Source organism: Protopterus annectens, chromosome 11.part0, assembly GCF_019279795.1.
Source record: "Protopterus annectens isolate FY-2018-M chromosome 11.part0, PAN1.0, whole genome shotgun sequence".
Taxonomy (NCBI): domain Eukaryota; kingdom Metazoa; phylum Chordata; order Ceratodontiformes; family Protopteridae; genus Protopterus; species Protopterus annectens.
In genome coordinates, this window is record NC_056745.1 from 1374570318 (window position 1) to 1374596703 (window position 26386).

The 26386-nt window shown below is 36.9% G+C and overlaps 1 protein-coding gene across 1 annotated transcript in view; it reads left to right on the top strand.

The window, feature by feature from the left end:
• LOC122815075 overlaps positions 1–26386 on the top strand; it is a 3014144-nt gene that overhangs the window by 844437 nt on the left and 2143321 nt on the right. The window contains exons 50-52 of the mRNA XM_044087319.1: positions 8596–8667; positions 25270–25305; positions 25393–25428. Of these exons, the coding sequence (XP_043943254.1) occupies positions 8596–8667; positions 25270–25305; positions 25393–25428 (144 nt within the window). The remainder of the gene's footprint in view (positions 1–8595; positions 8668–25269; positions 25306–25392; positions 25429–26386) is intronic.

Here is a 26386-nt window from a genome sequence, read left to right on the forward strand (position 1 = left end):
TGAAGCCCAAGTGCTTTAACCAGAATTAATACACTTTTAGAATAACAGACACTGAGCCTTCAATCAGCAATTCCCAACTTAGAAGGATGTAAGATACCTGTCCTACCACAACAGTGTAGACCACAAACCTTCTTAATGTAAAACAACTGGTCTGGATTCCAAGTGCTTAAACCAAAATGCTTAGAGTAACAGTTGCAATTTAATCAGGCTACTACCAAGCAGTAATAAATGGAGAAGAATAAATACAACTGAGTTTTTTTAAGAAAAGGCAAAAGCAAAATAAAGTGCAATTTTTTTTTTTTTTACTCAGCATCTGAGTCAGGATGTCCTGACTCAGATGAATGCCTATGTTTAAAAGCAAGTGGGATGAGTAGGGGTTGAATATAACTACCAGAGCAATTTAGATTTGGGTAACGTAAATTACTTTCAAGAAACCTGTACAATCATCTAATGGAGTCGGTGGTTAAACTATAGAAAGTACTATTTGACTGAAAAGATAGATTAGATTGCCTATAGTGTCCAGCTGAGCAAACTGCAATCATAAAATACAGCTGAACAAATGCGGTTCGTTATGTCACCTTAACAAATCAGGACTCGGAATATAATTTGCATGCTGTCCTAAACTATTCACTAGCCTAAGTTATACCGTTTATTGGAAGCCCAATTCAAAAGAAGACGAACAACAAGAAACAAAAGGATTAAATATAATCTCCATAGTTATGTACACTTAAGAGATGAAGATCAGCTCAAAGAGATGTCTAAACTCTATTTTATATTCTCAGTTTTGAAAGTGAAGGGAAACAGACTTCCAGCTACGTTAACATGAGATACGCCCCAGTTGTCCTCTTTGGCATCTGATGGACGGGATCTGTATTAGATGATCGAACTTTTAAAAGTTCGAACGTCATATGGTTGACACCATTGGATCGAACTTTTAAAAGTTCAAAAATCTAATTAAAAAAATACACTACAGAAAAAAAAACTATCTGAATGTTTTAAGAAGGGGGCAAGCCCCCTGCACCCCCCATGTGGGGGGCTGCACCCCCCACTCTTTAAATATACCAACTACAGTGCAGAAAAGGGAAATCTTTCCATTCCGCACTGTATGGAGATCTCTGTTGAAACAGTCAAAATTTTAAAAGTTCGATCATATGGTGTCGACCATATGACATTCAAACTTTTAAAAGTTTGAACATATGATATTATCCTGATGGACGCACTCATCATGCTATAGCTCTTAGAAAGTCATTGGGTATTAGGACTTTCACTACTTAGCAGTTGAACCAAATACCTTTCTTATGGGTGAAGTCAACTGTCTACACATAAATTGATAAACATTTCTTACAAAAAACAAATAAATCCAGAGATTTTTGGACTTTGCATATGCCAATGTTATTGATCAACTTGCCCCCTACCCATCAGTAGGTTTATTGATCTTGTCTCCGCAAACATTTCTCACAACTGCACCACAATACTTATTAAACCTTCTCTAGATTAATCTGACTGTCTCACTGTGATATTCTCTTTAAAAACTTGCTTTGTGTTCCTGTATAACTCTACTACATTCAGAGATTAAACCAAAACCAGTTATAATCTGGTGCGGATATCAAGGCACTGAATATCATCTGTGTGTGTTGTCCTAAACCAGTCACGCTTGGCTTGGCACCCATGTCCCATATGGATTGTGACAAATAGTAAAGGTCACAACCTATCCTTCTTCAGTCCACCTCTGGGTTATTCTTACACAAAATATAAGTACAAAAAATAAATCTGTAGGAACCTGTGACTATTGGTCTTAAGACTGTCACAGATCAATAGCCTAATAAGGGGTCTATATTACCACATCAAACAAAAAATGCGGTTAATAGAACCCCCTCGCTAATTATATATACCAACTCCAATATTGCACTAGAGTGAGGAAAGGGGAAATGTTCAGATCTTCACTGTACCACAATCTCACAATACACAGTTCCTTAATGGGCATTTTCGGTTATAAAGCCGTTCGATTAACAGGTTTTTTGATGTTGTAATATAGACCACTAGTAAGTACCTATGAACCTATGAATGTATGTAATGGGAAGTTTAGGACTTCACTATATAGAAGAACTACCACATTAACATACTCTATAAACAAAGAAAAAGAAAAAGCTCCTTGGTGTCACTGAAAGATGTCCATGTCAGCATTATAAAAGGAATTTAAAACTGGGAAGTACGTTTCTTGAAAAGATGAACACAATGGTCACAAAGTCCATCCAGTCTACCAAGGATCCATGAGAATGATCTACAGACAACAAAACTGTAGTTAAAGCACTTAGTCACTGATGTGAATGAACTGTTTTAATAACACTCTTTCTCTGACCCCAAGGACATTGCTAATATTCTTGTGGACCTCCCCTCTGTCCCCTTTATTTCTCCTCACATCCCCTCCTTCTGAGATTAATTTGGAACAAGTCCAGTTGGCATTTTCCAAAATTAAATACACTACTTCCATAGGTCCTGACAATATCTCTGGATCCCTGCCTTAGAAGCTTAAAGTCACACCTAGCAAAACTCTCCATCAGCTCTTTAAGCTGAGTCTCTTCAGTTGGTATGTACCCAAGATGTGGAGAATGACAGTTATGATGCCCTTTCATAAAGGTGGTCTTTCTATTGACCCTGGGATCATTAGGCCTATTTGTCTCACTAGCATTATTTGCAAACTATTATAGTTAAAGTAATAAACAATGATATAGTGACCTTAATTACCTGGATGAACACCTGTTTGGCTTTGTAAAACACAGATCATACCTGTTCAACCTGGTTGAGGTTTTTGAAAGGGTTACTAAGGCAATGGATAAGAGACATACAGTCCACACTGCTTATCAGGGCCTTGCCAAGGCCTTTGTCACTATCCCCAGTGCTGAGATTAATGACAAACTCTCTTAGCTCAACATTAAGCCTAACATAGTTCACTGTATTTGTAATCAGCTGTCTTACAGAACCCATACCATTAAGGTCAGTTGTATTTGTACTAGACAGAAAATAGTCAGTAGTGGTATCCCATAAGGCTCTGTTCTGGGTTTCCTCCTCTTTGATTTATATTTTTGTGACATGAAAGCCCATGGGACTGTGACTGACTAAGTTGAATGATGATTGCAAACCGAGTTACCTACTCCCATTCTGATACTCAAACTTCTCCAGCAAGCTCCCATTCTGATACTCAAACTTCTTCAGCAAGGGCTAGACTAAACAAACGCTTGTTGAATTAATCATGGGCTTACCCTCAACAACAAGAAATGTAGCACAGTTTCCTTTGGTAAAGCTAGCATCGCCACTGCTTACCATACATATCTCTCAACTGTACAGATTTTCACAGAATGTCCAGATTTTTGCCTCATATTTGTGGTCCATTTTTCATAAAATTGTGCTTTTCTGGAAAATTAGTGGCAGATCATTAAACATTGAAGACAGAAAATAATAACAGACATTTGAGTTTTAGACTTCATACCCTTCAGAAAATTCATGCTAAAGCAAAACCTGTTATTCTATCAACTTTCTAAATCTGTAAGAGCAATATTTAAAAATTGTCCCTATTTTTTGTCCTTTGTCCCACTTTTGTATACTGTATAGCTTTGTCCAGATTTCTTGCTCTAAGAGGTTGCGAGGTATGTTAGCATATAGTTCACATTCTGCTTAAATTTGACACAGTCATCAGGAACTTGGGTACATATTTGGATGGATAACAGACTGTATTTGACTACCACATATCTATGGTGGTTAGAAAATCCTTCTGCTTTATGCAACATATTCTTTCTGATACCTCCTCAATGTGCAAAGATGTTATGGTCCCATTTCATTACTGTCTTATTATGCCGACCATATATGTATATATATTTTTATATATTTTTATATATATGTATATATATATATATATATATATATATATATATATATATATATTTACATATTATGTGCCCTTTTGGCATTTACCTCTCTAATCACTTAAACCAGCTTGAGAGACCTCAATGTTTCTTCACTAAAAAGATTTCAGTACCCTTAACTGCTTTGATAGATTAAAATCCCTGTCCCTTTACTCAGTGTCATGTATATCCCTGAGGAATAATCTCTACCTAGCTTTCTGTTCTATGAACGATCCAGAGCTCTTAGAACTTCTTCACCTAAATAGACCAAGTGATAATGCAAACACCCCTTATAGAAAGCTGAACCTACACTATCATCATCAACAACACCATTCAGCATGATAGCTACTTAGCTCAAACAATCCTCTGTTTCTAGAACAGTCTGCCATTACTTTTCAAGGAGTGTCCTTCCCTAGAAACCTTTGTAAACTTTAAAACCAGCTTGGATAGTTGGATGGGTGATCACAAATTATCACAGGGATATGTAGAGAAAGTACTTATTGGAGGGCACTGTAATCTCCCACTAGCATTTGGGTGATGTGGTTGAGCTTCTTAATGGTCTCCTTTGGCCATATACTTAGTAAGAACCTATGAACCAGGTGAAACAGTTATACCTAATCGATGCTCACAAGTATACAAACTACTTGCCAGGGTACATATTTACATACTCAAGAGGCAGAGAAAATTAATCAGACCCCTGCAACACCACTGACAATAGCACAAAACACAGATGAGATGAAATTACTTTCAGGAATCACTAGGTATAAGGACATCAGTCACAGCAAGCGACTACACGTGGTAGATGCTGACAAACATACAGACACCTCATAAGAGCTAAATATTAAGTACTGATGAGCAAGGGTAATCTCATCACACCTCTACAACTCAACTGAAGATAACACAAAGCAAAGATTAAAAGAAAAAGAAAATGAAATGTTGTACGATCAGCACTTGACCACTATGAAGTTATCAATGCTTCCACTGGCTCAGTCAGCTATACTTGTTGAATGTCGACAAGCAAACAGTTCACATACAAAAACATGGGTTTAAATACTCAGAATCCGGGGAAAAGAAATCTTCATCAGTGAGGATAACAAAACAAAATTTGACAAATAACATGAATGCATCACTGTGAGAACATTCATGATCATTAGATATCAGGGTGCCTACTAGGTCAATAACCTACACCTGGTGGATACTGACAAATAAAGAGCTGCAAGAGTTAATCTTAAATACTTAATTCCAGGGTCAGTGAAAACTAGTCACAGTGCCATTGTTGATAATAAACAACAGAGTAAAAAGTAAACATAAAATGAAATGCAGCACTGTAAGCACTTTGAGGTGTATTTGAGATTCTACCAGGAATAACAGCTGTACCTGATGGATGCTGAGAAAAAACACAAGACCACTTACAAGAGCACAGGATTAAGTATTCTGGAGACATAGAAAACAAATCTCATATCTTCATCACCATTCGAAATAGCATAAAACAAAGTAAAAAAAAAATTAAATGAAATACAGTACTATAAATGTGTTAAATAGTCATTGAGTTTCAGGGCTTCCTTCAAGTCATGCAGCTGCTGTGCTTAGATTCTGACAGATGTACAGATAGCCTGCAAGGGCAAAGGCTTAATTATTAGGAACCAGAGAAAACTAATCAAACCACTACACTATCATTGGGGAGAACCCAAAACAAAGTGTAAATGAAAACTTGAAAAGAAACGCAGCACTGGAATTATTTTGAGGAGTCTGTAGACATCAAGGGTTCAACAGAACTATACCTAGACATTGAGAAGCAAACAGACCACTTGCAAGAGACCAAGTTTAAATTTTCAGGAAAAAGTAAAACTAATCATATCCTTGCATCACCACTAAAGTGATGCAACACTTAAGAACTTACTCATTTATTGCAGACATTTCAAGGGTCATGGCACCTCATGGTAGGTTGTATTTTGCTGGATATGTGATTCTTTATATGTCTGAAAAATCTTGCAACATATTCATGTACCCATACTTTCTGGAATCATTATTCAGCAATTATGGTGCATTTATATACAAATAAAACTCATTAGATCTTTATTATCAAACCTTTTGACTTGTAATCTTCATTTGTTTCATTGTTTTAGTTAATTTCTTCCACCGCATCTTTTCAAGTGTAAATTTGCGAAGTTGCCTGCAAAATCCATTGTTCTATCACGTGACTTTACCACAAAAATAATGCTTTCTATTTCTTCTGACTGCATTCCTTGTTGCTCTAAATGTTTGAATTCACTATCTTTCTTTACAGCTTCCCTCATTCCTTGCTTATTTTAAATGTCCATTATATGGCGGATGGCCCTTGGCTTACTGTATGCATTTGTTATGTCAGTATCTCAAGGGGTATGTTGTTTCATTCATTATCGCCTTCTTCATTCATTCTTTAGATGTCAGGCATCACACGTTAGTATGCAGTAAGACTGAATCCTGCTGTTTTTTTTTAAGTGATCTGTGTTGAATTTGTATTTATGTTTATTTAAAGTTTTGGGTGAAACTGATGCGAGGGAGTGGAAAACTTTTTGTTGGGTTCTTTGAACTGCAGGTACAGTTTAATTACAGTATTTTCTGCAGTGGACAGCTGCAAATGAGATGACAGTTTGCTGGCATTTGCAGTTGTGCAAATGTGCAGTTAGAATATGTAATGGGGAGATTAAAGCCCATCACATGGTGGAGTAAACTACAGGGGACTTTCCATTCTGCAAAAATGGCATATTTTAAATTTTCTCTTGAGGTTAGTAGACGTTATTTTATATTAGCAAGAAGCACTTATTTGTTTGTTTAAAGTAATTTTTGGAATTTTACTGGTGTTTGGTTCAGTTATGCTCCTTCGTTGCTTTAATTTTGTCATTTTAACAGTTTTATTTTGTCTTCGTGGTGTGTTTTCATATCAGCAAGATTCACTGGTCCTGCATTCATCTCACTAATAACGACTAATTTCTTCTTCGGTTTTAGGCATTTTTTTTCAAGCTACATTACTTGACTTGATAAAATGTAAAATGCCATGTGACTGTCTAGTCAATCTTGCATCATCTCTGATCTTTTGTGTACTATCCCATGCTTAGCCATGGTGATGGGCTTTATGCAATATGTTATTAGGTCACCATTCTTTGCATTCCTAGACAAAAATAAGTAGAAATTGCTGATTTTGCATTAGAGTAGAATATGGGAATATTGTATGGCTTTTCCATTCTTTACCTGACATGAGTATACATCTGTATGTGGACTCCTATGTTAACTTTGTGCTACTGCCCTTCTGTAATAATGGCATCTGTATGTTCAACGACACTCATGCAAGGCTAGAAGGGTCAAGCAGGATATAACAAACTGCTGCAGAAATGGAAGCATATCAAACACACAGAGAATAAAGTTATATCATGAAGACCAGCCTGCAACAACAGACGGTGGTTAATGGAAAAAGAAGAGACTGCACAAATGCTATCTAGATCTATAGAGGTAAAAGGAGCAAATGCTTACTTGCCTATACAGGTTCACAGGTAAATACTAGGCTACCTGTCCTTGTGGGCCATTTTAAGCCTAGCTAAATTCTCTTGTAAAGGTGAGAATCAAACCTGAACTTTGCATCTATGAGGCAGACACCTTAACCGTTATACTAACCCTTATAAAATGAAAAAGGCTTAGATGATATAAAATGATGGAGCAAGAGCAAACATTTTACAAAACTGGTGAACATTAATGAATGTAATGCACCAGTGAACATACATGAGTCACCAAACAAGCACAGTAGGAAAATAAATGTGTATGCATGAGCACACTTTTATGTTTTTATGCATATGTGGTTTATGTCAGGATATATGTGTAAGCATGCATAACTGTGTTGGAGTTATGTTGCTGCAAATCAAATTGTTGGTGCTAATTTTGCTCTGTACGTATATATGCCTGCTGGAAAACTATGCAAAATAAGAAACAGGATATCATGCAAAAGGAGATACTGTAAGTCAAACTGTGAATGCAACTGAATGGAACATACTAGAATATAATGCAGTGAAACAGTATTATTTGATGAGGCCTTGGCAAGGTGGAGGCTATTAAAATGAATAATTGGTGCATAGTAATAGCTTATTGTGGACTTATATTCTGTAAAATGATTTGATTTACATAGCTGCATATGGTTAAGAGGGACCTGGAATTACAGGAAATATCTCTGATGTGCAAGTGAACATGTTGATTCAGACTGCTCCAACTGCATTGCATTGCATGGGTATGTAAGAGGGATTTCTGGTATTTGAGATATTTAATAGCTGATTCAAATTTTGTGCGTGTGAGATAATACGTTCTGGATACACCGACATGACCATTGTGTGAACAGTAATGATGTGCATTTAGTGAGCTGAAGGGTAAACAATATTATTTTCTATCATTCCAAAACAAAAAAGGAACTAACTCCTGTAGTAATTGTTTCAAGAATTCTGAATTAAAATCAGTACAAAAACACGCAAATCATCTCTTGCTGTACTGTTGTCCCTTTCGCTTGTGTTGCATGTTTCTCACAATCGTTTAATGAAATGAATATGTGTGTGTTAATTACACTTGTGATGTTTTTATTCTTAATGCTGGACAGTGTGTTAGAGCACCGTAACTGCCTAATACTAACCTTAAATGTTCATTTCTTTGTTCCTGCTTGTTTGTTAATAATTTCTAGGGACCTTTAGGACTTCCTGGCCGTCCTGGAGATGTGGGGGATAAAGGAGAACAAGGCAATGATGGAGAGACGGTAGGTTGATGAGATGTATATAATGATAAAAGTTAAAGCTAGAAGGATTACCAGACAAAAAACCCCCCTACCAGATGTACGTTTCATTGACTTATAATGTATATTTTACTATAAATAGCAAGTATTACTCTTAACTCTCAGACAGATCCCATAAAGTAAGAGTAGCGGGATCTATAAATAATTACTAAGTATTCGAAAGTAATCGAAGCAAGGCAGGCAGTCTGTTTCCAGTCGAAAATCCTTTATTAAATACACAAACAAGCGATCCAAGTAAAACAAAATTAAAAGAGTAATAGTTTCCTCACAAGCTTTCTAAATATATATATATATATATATATATATATATATATACTTTTTATCAGGCAAGGGAGTGGTTTATTGTGCTGTAAAACAAAGTGTTATTGGTACACATGTTAAATTCACATTCCTTCCCCCATCAGTGTGACATTCAAGCTGGTCCTGCCTTACTTTGTAGCTATCATAATAATATAACCCTTATGTACTTTAAATAAAATTTATAATGATGTGGTACCTCTTATTTAACCAGATTATTAGGTCTGTGATTTTTATCCAAGACATTATACTACATGGCTGGAAATATATCAACCGTAGTCCATTTGGCAATCAAAAAATATATATATATATAAATATATAAATATACACTTTGCATGTAAAATCATATTCTATTTTCATAACCTATTGCTAACAAAAATCACTTTCATCCTTCTAGACTTCTTCAGGTCTGTGTACAAGAACCCTAAAAACTATCTATAAAAATATTATTGTATAATCAGCATTGTTATTACACATCATTCTGAATAAAGTGGAAAAAAGAGAATAAGAAAAGAAAAAAAAAAATAAGAAAAAATGTATGATGACGGAAACAAAATATACACTTAGATTACAACTGATTTAACATGGTATTTAAAACCAACTGGTAGAATAAAATAACATAAAATTAGTCATGTAAACAATGTGGCAATTTTCTAAGTTCCAGTACACTTTTAATTAAACAGTAGTAGTTTAGTCCAGGCTTCTTAAAAAAGTTCAGTTTTAATTGCCACATGAGTTCATGTTTGTCCAAATATTTGGGATGTCTCCTTCAAGATCACCCATGAACTACCAGTTAAAGCGGAGATATATCCTTGGCTCATGGTAAGCTGAGCCGTAGTTACCTGGAGATCAGAGTCACGGTAAATTTAAATGCAAAAAAAGGCTAATATTAGGCAAGTAAAGCAGAATTTCTTTACATTACTTATTGAGTTAAAATTATTTTATCCTATTTAAACTATTTAATCACAACATCAAATGTCATACATTCAGTACTATACTTTATTAAACTGAAACAATAGTATTGGTGTGACATTTACCTTTCAAGTAATGTAGGACTGAGTTAAATGATCCAGCCCAAATAACTAACACTGTGGGTATGAAGCAGAATGCAGTGCCATCAGTGCTAAAGATGTTAATGATCTAAGTAAATCTCAAGAGGTTTATAGGTTTGTACTAGGTTAACGACCACTATGGCTTCTCTTTTTTTTTAAATTTCTCCAAGTTTTTTGGGTTTCTAATACTATGACGGGAATGGACCCCATTCCTAAGTGAAAGCATGATTAAAGTTCATTAAATTAGTATTGCTTCAGTCTTTGATGTTAGCCAGAAGTGGTCTTTGCAGCATCTACAATGTGCCCAAAACTGGCTCCTTCTGCAGTTCGTACAGGGTTACATTTATCAGTAACATATCAAAGTACAACTCTAAATTCTTTTTTATAAGGCCCACTGTACCTACTATTATTGAAGCTGTCTAGGTATCCTTCTTCCACTTTGTCCTTGTTTCTGCCTGCAAATCATGGTATTTTATGAGTTTGCATCTCTCTATATGTAAGACACTGTAGTCTCTGGGTGCAGCAATTTCATTGATCAATGCTACTTCTGTATTCTTTTCTTGGACTACTATATCTGGCTATCTCACACCTATTTTTGATCTGATCATAATGGGCGATCCCTTGTGATATAAACCATCATTTTTTGTAATACTTTATGGCTTATGTTTCCAGTGTTTTTCAACTACTTCAGTATTATAATGCTTGCACAATTTCCAGTGCAACAGTCTTGTCACATTATTATGCCTTTCAGTAACAATTCTTCTGTCATTATTGTATCACAACCAACAAAAAGATGTACAACTGTTTCCAATTCTGTTTCATGAAACCTACATTTATTGTTTTCTCCCACGTTCAATGGACTTTGTAAAATAACGTGTACATAGTCCACTTGTTGGGCCATCAATATTAACCTTTCATCTTTTGATTTAAATCCACCTCTCCTTAACCATTCCTGTGTTCGATCCTGATAGACATGATGTTGTTCCAAGAGTTTTCTGTACTTGCAACTATATTTATGCATTTTCCACATTTCTCACCTTCTTATCTGATCCTTCATCTTATGTTCTTTCTTTTATTTTTAGGCACATTCAGTTGCTGCCTGATTTTCATCTACTTCTGGTTTGATTTCCATTTTCACTTGACACCCATATGCTTCTGCTAAACTAAAGTCATCTTATACTTGTTGTCCTCATGTTTAAAACTTTGACTATGTTTGGATCCTCTGAGGTCAGAAGATATGTATGCAGTCCTACAAATGTAGATCTATACGTAATCAATTTCAAGTAGGCACATACCTCCTTCAGAATGGAAAATATATAGTCTTGGTATACACTATTTTTTATAAATCATTTGATAAGTATGAAGCATTTATCTTGTTTTCCTGTTCAACTGATCCAATTCCTTTTGGGTTAAGTCAATCACTCCAAAATTGTAAGTTAGGAGACGAAGAGCAAATTGGTATATAGCATTGAATTTGTTACAAGATGCCACATTTGTTCACGTTTTAGTATTGATCCTTCATCAATTCCCAAATATTTATGCACTCCCTGTTGCTCAAGTTCTTTCTATCACATTCCTGTCCCAAACTGATGATTTATTGGTGATACAGCTTTCCTGCTTTAAAGGTTGCTTTTGCACATCTATCAAGACCAAATGACATTCTTATGTCACCTGAAAAAGTTTGACCACTTGTAGTAGTGCTTTCAAGTTCTTCATCTGATGAACTATATAGTTTTAAATCATCCAGAAACAGGAGAGGAGAAGTTTTTACACTTTGTTTTTTTTCCATAGGAGCCAAATTGTGGCCATGATCTAATCTGTTAAGTAGACAGCTTAATGTGTTAAGGGCAAGAGTGGTGACAGAGTCACCCTGGAATATCCCCCTTTGAAATTTTATCCCTGGAATAATATTTTTTCCTTTATCATGGCTTAACTTCAAAGTGGTTTGCCACTGTTTCATGGTCGCTGTAATGTAATTGATCAATGTAGGGTGTATCTTATACATTTTTAAGCACTCTTTTATCCATGATTGAGGGAAACTGTCAATTGCTTTTTTGTAGTCTGTCTATGCCATACTTAGATTCTTCCTCTTTTTACAGTGCTCCATTATGACTTTATTTAACAAAATGATCCTTTATTCCATATGACTTTCTTTTGTTATCCTTTTGTTCTCTTGCCATAACTGAGTTTTCTTCCAAATGACTATAAACTTTGTCAGCATCAATTCCAGTGTATAGTTTATACATTGTCGGAAGGCAAGTTATTGGTCTATAGTTTTTAAGACAGATTGCTGGTTCGCTCTTAAGGAGGAGTATAGTTTTTCCTGTTGTTAACCAGGTTGTGTTTGTTCAGGTTGTGCATATAAATAGTTCTAACTCATAGCTAGATGCTGCATCTGGGCCTGGGGTTTTCAAATTAAGAGGTTTTCTTAACTTTATTTCAATTTGTCTGGCTGTTACTTTATCACACTTCACATCCTGTACATTTAGACTTCTTATTTTCTTTTACTTCTTCTGTCCATTCAGGATCTTTGCTATGTTCCACAGGATCTTCATATATATTTCTCCAAAATGTATCTATTTCTTCTTTTTTGGAGGTGTTTCAGTTCCTTTTGCCTCGTTTCCCAATTCTCTATAAAACTCTTCTTGGTCATCAATAAATTTCTTATTTTATGCTTTTCCTTTACAGTTATCTGCATGTCTCCTAGGTTTCTCTGCCTGTGTTGATATTTTTAGTTTATTATTTGTGATAGCGCATGATAGATGCTGATCTGTTCTGATACTGCACATTGCTTTTATCTTATCTATCATTCTTAGTATTTTGTTCATCTGTACCCTCTTCTGTACTCTTTTAATAGTGACACTTCTTGTCGTAATTGCTTTATCATTTTCTCTATTCGATATTTCCATGATGGCATTCAGTTTCTCCCCTTCCTTTCCCTTACTACTCTGTGTTTTTGTGGTAAGACTTCATCTGTTGTTAATTTGGCTGCCCAGTAATATAACCTATTTACTTTTATGTTGCAGGAATTTCTATGAATAGTCCTAATTACTGTGTTTTTTTTATCAAACTTCTAACTTTTTGGTTTTTATTTACTTTTTTTACTATATGTCCATCTCTATTAAATCAAACAACTCGTCTCTTAGATCATTTTCTTGTAAACTGAGGACACATTCTTTGTTCTCCATTTCCTGCAGGCATTCTACAGAAATTTACAGAGCATCTTCCTGTGCCATATTTTCTTCAGTTTCATCCTGTGTTATCCATTGCTCTTTCATATGAGAACTCACTGGCTTATCACTCCACAACATTGACTGCGTCAGAGTAGCCACAGTTTCTTGTTTCTTCCCTTGCTCTGCAACTCCAGCTGAACTTTTATACTGGCTTCCTGTGGAAGACGCCAAAGTATCTTCATATGGCAACTGATCAGATGTTTCCCACTCCACTGGTTTCTCCTTAATTTGGAGATCCACTGTTCAATCCTGCTGTGGTGTTATAAGAGTTAGATTTTCTACACTAAATCCTTCATTTTGCACAGAATCCATAACCTCAGTTTCTATTTCTTTACTGCCCCATTACTAACCCTCTTTTCTGTTTTTTCCTCTTTGTTTTCTTATTTTTTGTAATTGTAAAATTTTCCATATCCAGATGCCTTTGCCTGTATTTCTCTTCAAATATCGTTGGTGCTTTTTTATACAAATTTGTTTTTCTTTCTCCTTTGCATAAAATGTGCACCATATTAAATCTTTTTCTTTCCTATGTCCATATTTCATCTTCAGATGTCTCCTGCTCCTCTTGTTTCTCATTAGTTGGGGGACTCGTTGTTCCATCATGCTGTAATATAACCTGTTTTAGACATTCTACACTAAATCCTTCACTTCGCAGGTATTCCATAACTTCAGCTTCAATTTTATAACTTCTATTTTATAATCTTCTGTTCTGTATTCCCTTTTTCAGATCATATTTTTTGTATTGTGAAATGTTCCATATCTGAATGCCTTTGCCTGTATTTTGCTTCAAATATTTTTGGGGCTGCTTTTTTTTGTATTGATTAATTTGGCTTTTTCCTTTGTATAAATATTGAAGCATATCATATCTCTCTTTCTTTCCCATGTCCATATTTCTTTTCTATACATTTCAAAAATCTCTAGATTTTGTTCGGTATAATTTTGCACTTTCTCAGACATTTCCTTTCAAAATGGCTAAAGGTTTCTTGGTCTATATAATGGTTTTCATAAATTTATTATATTAATGAACACAAATTTGTGTGTGAAGATTCTGGCAGCTTTTCTTGCACATATATTTTCCTTTCCTCTAATTTCTCTCTTAATCATATTGTATATATTTTGCCTGGAAATTCTAGGCTTCTTGCATAATAGCAACAATACATAATTTCTTTCTTATCCTCAATAGTCCATTCTATCATCTTTATGGCTCTTTTTTGACCTGTCAGCTTTTGTGAGCCTGGCCTAGCCCCATTGTTGGAATATTTTGTGTCTTGAGGATTCAACACTGTCATTTTTCCCCACTCCTGGAACCAATGTGCCTATCAGGATTGGACAATTGTTTACCCTGAGACTTGTTCCCCCAGCTATCTTTTTTATTTTTTTGCCCATAATATATGCTATATAAAATGAAGTCTATGTATCAGTGTCATCTTGGTGAGATTTTGTTGAGAACAAGGCCCACCTCATGAAGGTATACACCAAGACTTGAGGATGAATTAAGCTCCAACAAAAATACTCTCCTTTGCTTGATGATTTTATCATCTCTCCATTTAGACCCTTTATCCTCTCTCCCTTTGAACCCTATCACCTTTATAAGCATAGCCATGCAATCTAAATTTGTCCCTCTGATTACTTGTATCATGAACCCCAAATGTGTCCCGTTAGTTAATGTATCTTGGCTGTGTTATACTGGGCATATATTAGTTAGTACATGATTTAATCAATGCCTGCATCCATTAGAGACATGGGCATCAGACCAAGGATGAATTTACAATTTCCCATCCAATGGTTCAGGTTATCCTTGAATAGGGTAAAGGGATTCTGTTTCATTTGGATGTGGAGCCAATTCTAGTGAGTGGGAATTCTCTGAGATTCATATCTGTCTCTTCAACTTGTACTATTTTATTTATATCAGAAGCAAAATGTGCACTCTTAGATCTAGTAGCTCTCATTATGTTTATTTTATGATATGCAAAAGGCCCATGAGAGTGGGAGCCAAAGATGCCTTGTATGTTAGACATAGATCACTTTAGTCTGCAGGAAATAGAGTATAGACCAAAGACTCTGAACCAGTCAACATAGTCTTGTATCCTTTTTGCGATGAACCTTTGTGAAGATTCCTGTTGGTGCATGTGACAGGTTAATTAAACACTGAAGGTGCATTGCACTCAATGATGTGCCTGATGAATGCCGAATACAGCAGCATGATGAGTTCACTGGACCTAGATGTCATACCGTTACTGAGCAAATTAGAACATTGGACACTTGTGTGCCAGAGGCCAGGTTGTTATCTACATGTGTTCCCAAATCCCTCACTACTGGGCCTACTCTTATTGATGATGTAGCTTCCTGGGGTGCCCAACTTTGCAAAAGATACAATTACTGCATTTCTTGGCATCAAGTTTTAAGCTGTTGTTTTAGCACCAGTCATTTGTTAGTGTTAGACCCTCTGGTAAGATGTTATTGTCTTGGGAGATTCTTTGCCTGCTCCTAGTTTGCAGTCATCTGCTAACTTAGTCAGCCTTTGACATTGGGTTTAACTTCTGAGAAGAAGAAGGTGTCAAAGAGGAGTGGGTCCAGCATGAAGCCCCGAGGGACTCTGTTAGTGACTGGCCTTTTGATGAAGGTGGATTCACCAATCCTAACTACCTGGATCCTATTTGTCAGCAAGTTGGTTATCCAGAATGCTATATAGGGTTTTATGCCTAATTTAGGCTTAATTCAATAAGGTTGTTAACAATACCTGAGTTGGGTATTGTATCAAATGCCGTATTCAGGTCAAAGTAGGTGGTATGCACCATTTTGCCCTCATCCATTACCTAGGTAACCTTTCAAAGAAGTCCATCAGCTTTAGAATGCATGACCTGCCTTTGAAAAACCCAAACTGGGGTGGTTCCAGTGTCTTAAGGTTTCCTATACTCTTGTTGATCATTTCCATAATAATTTATTACATGTCTTTGCATATTAGACTGGTCAGACTAATGGGACTTTAATTCCTGGGAACAGTTTGATGATCTTCCCTTTTGTAGATGGAAGACCATTGCATTTCTCCATTCCTGACACACAAAGTATGTTTTGAGACTATAGCTAAACAGTAATTCCGCTGACCTAGATAGGTCATATTTCAGATTATTAGGAAGGCATCCTGAGAGGTAATTGGGCCTACCGAAGTGGTTCCCTGGCCTTAGAGAGCAATTCCAGAGCCTGTCCCTATTTATAGTTGCTGGAGTTATGTTTGAAGGTATTTTCTGGGGTTGTTTGGAGATGACTAGGGTAACATTTGAGCTGAATTTGTCAGCCAGCAGATTTTATATCACCCAGCTCAGTGAATGTGACACCATTAACCACCAGTTTGGCTCTCTGTGATGTGCTGCCCTTGAGGTTTCTGATATAGTTGAAGAAGCCTTTATGGTTGTCCTTGACCTGGGCGGCTATCTTGACCTCAAAATTAGCTTTTTTGCTCTTAATAAGCCCTCTTATTTTTATGTTTAGTTTGATTACAAATTTCTTATCTTTTTTGGGAGTTGCACTTCCTAGTTTTAGCTATAATTTTTCCTTTTTTATATAATCCGTTTACTTTAGAATTCTGTATAAAACAAATACCAACAAACCAGGAACCTCACTAAAAAGGCAGCACAGCAGAAGAAAACAAAATGGAATAAACCAGTATTGGAAAATGCGGCTCAGTCAAACAAGTTAAATCAAGATAAAACCATTTATTGTAAGCACTTTCGTTTAGAACAATCTCCAAACTTCCTCAGACAAAAGTATTTTAAAAAACATACTCAGGTTATACAACACATCAGCAAATTCAAAACTTTTAGACCAATGAAATACTAGAATAATGCCCAAAGCATTTTAACCATTTTTATGCTGGAAAAATATATATATATACATGCATATGTATCTTGTCTGCTGTTACAACCTCTACCTAAACTGACAGACATATTACCTATCATAAACCTTTAACTTTGGTAAACTGGAAATGGAAATTGCATCATTTAAACCAGGGGGAAAGCTTGCATTTAAAAACACTTGCCAGCAGGTTTCCTTTTGCTCTAAAATACTTTCCAGGGACCCCCCCCCCTAGAATTCCTTTTAACCTGATGCACCACTACAAATTTAAAAACAAGATCTGAAAATATCTTAAGATGTCTAAATAGTGCATTGGATTCTTTCTTGGTTGAAACCTCATAAAAATGCTCATAAATTCTTTGAGCTAGTTTGTGCTGGCTTTTACCCACATAGAAAGCAGCACACTGTAAGCAAAATGCAATGTAAACAACAGCCTGCGTGTGGCAGCTGTACCTTCCCCTTATAGAAATTGTCTTGTTAGCTACTTTAATTTGTGAACCAGAGAATACATGACAACACTGATTACACATACTACATGAGGTCATTTTACTACTTTCACTAAGCTGTTTCTCTCTTTCCAGAAAGTTTTTTATATTGGGACCCCTCCTATATAAAATATTACGTCATTGCCCCAGTAAGTCCACCATATCAACATCATTTTTAATGATGTTCCAATTTTTATTTATTATGTCAGAAATGATATAGCTGTTAGTACTATAGGTGGTAACAAAAGGACAAACCACACTTTTGGAATTGTTGACATTCAGCGGACTGTTACTACCATTTCTCCTTGTTCATTACCACCTCCAGATACGCTGACATTTGCAATAAAATACTGGTTGTAATCAAAGACCATACCTATATCAGACATAGACACAGTGATGTTACTGGACAATAATGGAACATATACACCACTCTCCCATTTATTGATAACTTCCTTTTGCACTCTGGACACAAGATGATGAGGGTACCCCCTATTGAAAAACAGGTTGGCAATATAAGCACACTGTGTTCAGTTACCATACATGCTGCCCTCACCATCTGTCCCTTAACTACACCCCGCTTAACATGTAAGGGGTGACTGCTAGAACAATGCAGATAGTTGTTGGAAAAGGTAATCTTTATGTATATGGTAGACCTTAGTCCTGTTCTGGTCTCATTCTTGGAAATTAACACATCTAGATAAGCTATCTGGTCTGGACTGATAGTATGGGTAAATTTTAAAAATTCAGTTGTCTGATTGATATGCTCAATAAATTCAGCCACAATGGCCATAGGTCCCTTCCATGCTATAAAAAGATCATCCAAATATCGGACATACAAAGAAATGTGCTGAACATAAAGGCTAGGTTATAAATGGCATCTCTCCCACCAGGCCATGACAATGTTGGCAAAAAGGGGGCCACAAGTGGACCCCATTGCCACACCTTTGAGTTGCTTAAACATGTGTCCATCAAAATATATATAGTTATGACTTAGTACTAGCTCCATCAATTGACAATATGTATTTATTTTGTCCTGGCTGAAACTAAATTCCTCAAACAAATATAAGGAACACCATTCCATAACTGTTCCATATGGAATACAAATAAATACATATTTCACATCAATGGTTATAAAAACCCCATGTTGGAATGGTAAATTCCCATTACATAAAGTGAGGAAATGCCAGGAATCCTGAGAACTATGAGGGATTTGGTAACACATGAGGCTTCAACTGTTTGTCCAAGAAATGGGCAATATAACTAGTCTTGGACCATCCCAAGTCCACTATTGGTCATGGGGGGAGGGGAGGTCATTGAGTTCCTTATGAATTTTTGGTACACCAAAAATGGCAGGGATCCCAGAACTCTTTGTGGACATATAGTTGTACTAAGTAACAGAAATCTGATCTTGTGTTAACATATCAAGCAATTCCCAATCAATTATTTGATATGCTACATGCACTTCATTTTGAGAAACTTCCCTATTATTACCAAACCTCCCCCTTTACCTGGTTGCGTATTTCAAATCACTGTGAGTTTTTAAGTCATTTATTAAAAGTCTCTCTTCAGTGGACATATTTTCCTGGCTCTTACTGTGTTCCAGATAATATCTGAAATCAGTTTCACATGCTTTCTCAAACATTTTTAAAACACTATTTGTGTCAGGATTAAAAGTACTAGAAATGCATATAACACAATTGTCCACTGGTACATTGTTGCCCCCCCACCTCTATATATGACACGCAAATTTAAATTGCGAACATACATTTTAAGATCACACAACAGCTGTACCATATCCTCTTGTTTACTAGGGACAAAAGTATGTTCTTTACTAAAAAAATCAGCATGAAATGAAGTCAACTCTACAGAGCTATAATTATAGATTTTAAAGTCCCATGCAGCATTATAAATTATAGAAAAAGTTTAATTTAAAGTCACCTCTGAGATCTGTAACTGTTCATTGTGTTCCTCTGGTTCTGCCATTGTCTGTGATTCCCCTGTGGATATGGCTGATTCTGGTACCTCTGATTCTGAATGCATTCTGAGCATTTATTCCATTTTGTTATCTTCTGCTGTGCAGCCTTTTTATAGGTTCATAGGTTGGTACTGGGCTATCTGCCCGAAGGCATATATTAGCCCAGGCATGTTGTGCCGTATTCACCACCCCTTTAGTAGTTCCCTAGACCCGTGTACTAGCAGCTAGTACCCTTGGCCCCTATCTAGTAGTGTTGTTGGTGTGATCCCCGGTGTGAACTTTCTGTTACCCATCCACTCATCAAGTTTTCTCTTGAAGAGTGATAGTGAGGGGCTCTGTCTTATGTAGATCGGGACCCTGTCCCATAGTAAGGGAAGTCTCTGCGAAGGAAATCTATCCCTCCAGCATGTTCCATTCATTGTTGTGTTGAGGTTTATATCCCTAGAGCGTGTAGCTCGAGTAGATTTGGTTTTGCTAAGATGGAGCATGTTCAACAATTCTGGGTTGGACATGGCTCTGTATGTTAGACAGAGATCGCCTCTGAGAAAGTGGTATGCAACAGAGAACAGTCTTAGCTTTTTCAATTGTGCTGCATAGAGCAACTGTTTGAGGCCAGTAATCCTCTTGGTTAGGTACCTTTGTGGTATCTCCAGCTGCTGGAGATGTCTAGCCAGGTACATTCCAATTGGTGCATTGTACTCAATAATGGGTCTGATGAGGGAAGGGTAGAGGGGCACCATTACATCCTTAGATCTTGATGCAAACCCTTTCATGATCAGATGGGTCACACAGAAGGATTTTCTAACCACTTTGGCAACATGGTTATCAAAGGAAAGCTGACTATCTATTTGGGTTCCTAGATCCCTTATTTCTTCTTCAGATTTCAGGGGATTACCTCCTATGTTGTAGTTTGTGGGTACTCTGTTTTTTCCAAAGGGGATCACTACACATTTTTTTGCATTTAGCTTGAGACCATGGCTTTGACACCATGCATCAGTCTCATTTAGGCCCTTCTGGAGATCTCCATGTCAGCCGGAGACTCTATTATAGCACCCAGTTTGCAGTCGTCTGCAAACTTAGTCAGCCACAGCCCTTCTGTGCTTGCCTGTACTTCTGAGAAGTATATGCCAAACAGGAGGGGCCCCAGGACAGAGCCCTTTGGCACACCACTCATTACTGGTCTGGATTCGGACATAGATCCCGCTACTCTTACTTTATGGGATCTGTCTGAGAGCCAGTTTGTGATCCATCTTGTGACATAAGGGTTTATGCCCAGGCTGGTGAGCTTATCAATAATACCTGAATGGGGAATGGTGTCAAATGCTTTAGCAAGATCAAAGTAAGCCGTGTGTAACTCCTTTCCCTTATCTATAGCCTGAGTAACTGTCTCAAAGAAATCCACCAGGTTCAGGAGGCATGATCTGCCCTTGACGAAGCCAAACTGTGTGGGGTCCAGCGACTGGAGGTTCCCAGTCTCTCCATTTATGAGTTCCATAATGTTTCGCTCCATAGCCTTACAGATCAGACTGGTCAGGCTTATTGGTCGGTAGTTCCCAGGGTCGGTTGTGACCCCACCCTTGTGTAGCAGGACCACCATTGCCGTGCGCCATTCTATGGGCACATATCCTGTGGAGAGGCTGAGACTGAACAGGGTATTAAGATGTGGGGTTAATTCCTTTTGGAGCTCACGTATGACACAGCCTGGGACACCATGTGGTCCTATGGAGGCAGTGTTTTTAGCTTTAGATAGAGCCTTGTTAACCAACATATCAGTAATAATTGGACTTACACAATCCCCTAGAATGGTAATAGGCCCTGTAGGTGGTGTGGTGTGGGGGGGGGGTTGCACTGAACCTGTCAGCCAAGATGTTGGCAATGTCAGAAGGGTCAGTGTATTTTGTTCCATTTTGTACTAGCTCAGAACAGACCTGAGCATTGCCATTTAGGTTTTTGACGTAGCCATAGAAGGCCTTATGGTTATCCTTGGCATCCTTGGCAACTTTCTTTTCAAAATTAGCTTTAGTTGACTTAATGAGGGCCCTCAATTTCTTACTAATGCTGATCAGGGATGATTTTTCTACTTGAGATTTGACCTTTTTTTGTATGTCTCCTCCTTTTATTGTAAAGTTTGCTTATGGCCGGGGTCCACCAGACTGGTTTCTTTTTGCTTGAGGAAGGAGTCTTGGTTTTATTTGGGATAGCATGGTCCATGCAATCCTGAAGATGCATAGTGAGGTTCCTACTTTAGAATTCCACAAGGGTGGTTTGTTTTTAGAGTTTGTTTTGGGCTTAATTCTGGTAGGTACAGCAATCTCTATGCAGCTGTTGACATGGTTGTACAGAGTTTCTGTGAACATTTCTGAAGAGGATGCTGTGTTTTCTGGGTTTGGAAGGGCTTAGAATTTTGACAAGCTGTCACTAAAAGCTAGTTTACTTTGAAGTAGTGCCTAACTATTACTGGGTTACTTTGAAGTAGTGCCTAACTATTACTGGGTTACTTTGAAGTAGTGCCTAACTATTACTGGGTTACTTTGAAGTAGTGCCTAACTATTACTGGGTTTATTAGAGTTACCAAGCTGATTTTTATTTTGAAGGATGCAGCTTTGTGATCAGACCTTACCAGGGAGGACAAGACACTGGTGTGGGGGTGGGGAGGCCGTGTTCTCCCATATTTGTACGTTACATGAACAATATGTTGGAACCTCTAATGGGTGTATGCTCTATGTGGTCAAGGGTGTTTGTGTTTACAAATTCCAGGAATCTTTGTGGCTGCAAATTTGAAATCATATAGGATTTCCAGTCTATAGAGGGATAATTAAATTACCATGATTAAGGTGTTTGGATGGTAAGTGTCTCTAATTGGTATAAGTATGAGCTATAGGTTTTCGGTGACACAGAGGGTGACCTCTGGCTTGCTAGGAAATGGTTTGGGATTTTGTCTATGGTGATCTGAATGTGGAGAAACTCTAGCACATCATCCTGTTTATCCAACCTAGAGGTATGCTTGCTACTGATGTATATTGAGTCACTCCACCTTTAGTTCCTATCTGCAGTTGCTGGTCTAAATGTGTGTATGGTACTGAAACCTTGCACTGTCAGGGTAATTTCTGTGGCTTTAAACTATCTCAGTAACTGCACAGATGTCTACATCCTCCAAGGCTAGGTGAGCTTGGAGGGAGTGGAGTTTCTTGTTTAGGCTCCTGGCATTGAGCGATAACACTTTAAGGTTCCCTTGACTTGATTTTGCTATGTCAATAGGTTTGTTAGTTTGGCACTGATGAAAAAGACTGTGTGGAGGAGGATAAAGTTTTAGCTAATATTGAAAAGCCTAGAAGTGTCAGGTGCAGACCATCCTTGGCAACACAATGTGTTTTTTTTGCCATGTCCTCACATGTTGACAAATATTGGATCCCCCTGGAACAACAACAGACGCCAAGCCAATTGTTAAACTCAATTATCTTTTGTTATTACTGTGGCATCCCTGGTGAATTTAGAATGCTGTTCAATGTTAGGCACATAGCCTGAGACACATAGTCCAAGAGCTCTGTAATGTCTGTGTTCATATAGCCTAGGTAGGTACATCTTATGTCATTTGCACCTATATGGGCTGTGATTGAATCATACTCTTACCTGTGCTGCAGTGACTTGAGTGCATGTGTAACTTGGCAGTTCCTGGCTTGAGATGGGCAACTGACTGTTATCTTCTCTTTGTTCAGCCTGGTTAGTGGGGCATCAGTATGCCTTCCAATGGCATCCCCTATGACTAGAGTCCTGGGAAATGTGCTTGTTCACCTTATGGGCTTTTTATTTGGCACTCCACTATGTGTGACTGTATGTGTTGTATTAGATGTTGCTTTTGTTGAGTACTTTTGAGTTTGCTGAGGATAATCTTTGCAGTTGAAAAGTCCTGGAGTTCTTTGAAGTTTAGGAAGATTGCTTTTATGTTCCTCAGCAGAAGTTGGGCTACGTGTGTTTTGAATATGATGTGTGGTATGTGTACTGTGTGTGATTTTGATAACCTGATTTATATTATGTGAGCATGCACACAAGAGTTTAGACTCCAGTGACATTATGTATGTACACCTCTTGCATACTGTATTTGTTACTTTAAGGATTAAGTGGTTGTCAGTGAACATGAGGGAATTGCTACATTATCACAAGTTACCCATATCCACTAAACTGTTCATGGGAAATTGATAAATTGCATATGCAATTTGTTAGGTGTTATAATTGGTGAGTGACAAGGGTGTGGTGTATGGTTCATGGGTTTACAGAACACTACTAAGGGTGCATTCTGGAGCTGAGGACTAGACTAGGCCATATAATAATAAATTTTAATGGCAGTGCTATCCAATGTGCAGACTAATTGCTCTAAGCATGTCAGCATGCCAGGTGGTTGATCTACACTCATTGAGTTACAGGGTGCAGTTTTATGGATAGCTTTACAGGGAAAATTTGTTTATGAGATATGTGTGTCTATACTACTGAGGCCTCTGGCCAATAAAATGACTACACTTAGACCCGTTCTGTGTTTTTCCCAAGTCAGACTACGCAAACACCTACTGCCAATAGATGAGTAATCCAGTCCTCCTAATGTAAAAACACACTAAAAGATTGCCACAAGTATAGTGCTACCACAAATAAACTTAAGCAGCATGCTGAATGTAAACAGGCACTGAAGGGCCCCAGCCTATGCATTAATAATGAGGGATATGCTAACCTGATATCTTCTCATTTCTTCCTTTATAATTTCCTGTCACCTCTTCCATAAATAGCATATCAGGCTTTTCTGAACTCCCACTGATAATTCCAATTAAATTAGTAGTGTGGGCATCAGAGGGCCAGATTGGTAGAAGAGTCTGTTCTTCAGTCTAGGTTGACATTGCAGGACTGAGTTGTGGCAGATACCTCATGAAGAGTAGTGGGATAATAGTCGTAGGACCACAGTATACAAGCACCCAGTCGATACTCAGGACTGCACTATCCATTTAACTGTTCAGCTTCATTTCAAAACGTGAATTGGCATCATTCCCTTTTTGACAAGGAAATTGGAGTGGTACAGAAATAAAACCTGGGAGATATAAAATATGAATACCAGTGTTTGTATCAATAATGAGTACCAGTGTTCTCTGTAAACACAGGAAATGCTATAAAAGTTCTTAAGGGAATTTTCTGAACATTGCAATTGTAGGTCAATTTATATTTACTATTGATGAAAAGTCCCTACTGTGTGTGTGTGTGTGTGTGTGTGTGTGTGTGTGTGTGTGTGTGTGTGTGTGTGTGTGTGTGTGTGTGTTAGAGTGGACTTAATAATTGCTGCAACACTTGTTCTATAAAGGCTGCTAAATTGTGCAAGATATTCATCCAAGCTGCTGGAAATGTAAGTTTCAAAGTCACATTTACAAGGATTCTATGTTTTTATAGACATAACATGACATGTAACATTTAATGAATGTCATATTGTAAATTATTCATCTTTATAATATCACAGTATGCTGTACAGGATTGTCCTTTCAATAATACTCCTACTGGTACTGCTAATAATGACATTCCTATTACCATATTAGTTATAGTAGCAGTATTCATACTTAATTCTGTTATAGAACAACTTTTTTTCATTGCAAAGCATAAGACATGTTATTCTACAAGTTCTAAATTTCCTGTTTCATTTCTAGGGTCCATCAGGTCTGAAGGGGGAAAAAGGAGAACCTGTATGTTTTAACTTCTTTGAAACAGTACTTCAGGTTATTTTTATTTGTGTTTATGTGAACCTAATCCATATTCTTTTCTTTCTCTAGGGTAAACCTGGGCCTCCTGGGTCAAGTGGGCCATTTGTAAGTTTAACAATTCATGTTTACTAATCTGCAGTTTTCTTTCATGAGGTAATGACAGATTCACTGACTCACATTACTTGATTGTGCCGTCAAATGATTTTTCTCAGCATTACTGGGGTTATTATATGCTTATTCAATGCTTTTAGCAAACAGGCACTTGTATAACATTTTGCCACATTCAAACACCAAGTACTGAGACAGAGAAGAAAAATGGAGAGGTAGACATTCGTTTTTATCATTAACTTATTTTCTTTTTATCAGGGTTATATTAGTAAAATGAAACATCATGTTATGCTGATATATTTATAAATAATAAAACAAAAACTGGATAAAGTGTGGCTCAGCAAGAGAAGCAGAACATAGCTAATTAGCTATGGTAAAAACAGAGGCAAAACCTTACAAAGGAAATAACAAAGGATATCTTTGTTTATTTAGCACTTCGTCTCAGCTAGTTCCAAGACTTCATCAAACTAAATTACTACAAAACAGCTGCTCTATTATATAAGATCAATTAATCAATTAACAGCATTTAAAATAAAATTTGTTTCTAAAACTGTGTGTAAATAATACTTCATACAATAGAAAGCCATGTAAATTAATAATCATACAGAAAAACAGTATGTTAAAATAAATAAAACTGCCCATAGATTATCTTCTCAGTGCCCTTTTTAACACAGGTAAAATCGAAATATTTTCATTTATACCAGGTGTAATTGTTACATTTAGTTCAGTTGCCATTTTAACTCGCAGTTTTCTAATTGCAGTTCCCACCATCCACCCTATTAGTTTTCTAACTAACATCCAAACTGCCAAACTTAAATCTAGTAAATCCTTGGCAAATATTGGAGTGTTTATAGAGTGCATTATTTTCATTTTTAGTGGTAATATTAAAACATGTTCATAAATCCGTTTTCTTAATTGTCTTTCTGTTTTTCCCCACATAGTAATAGTTACATGT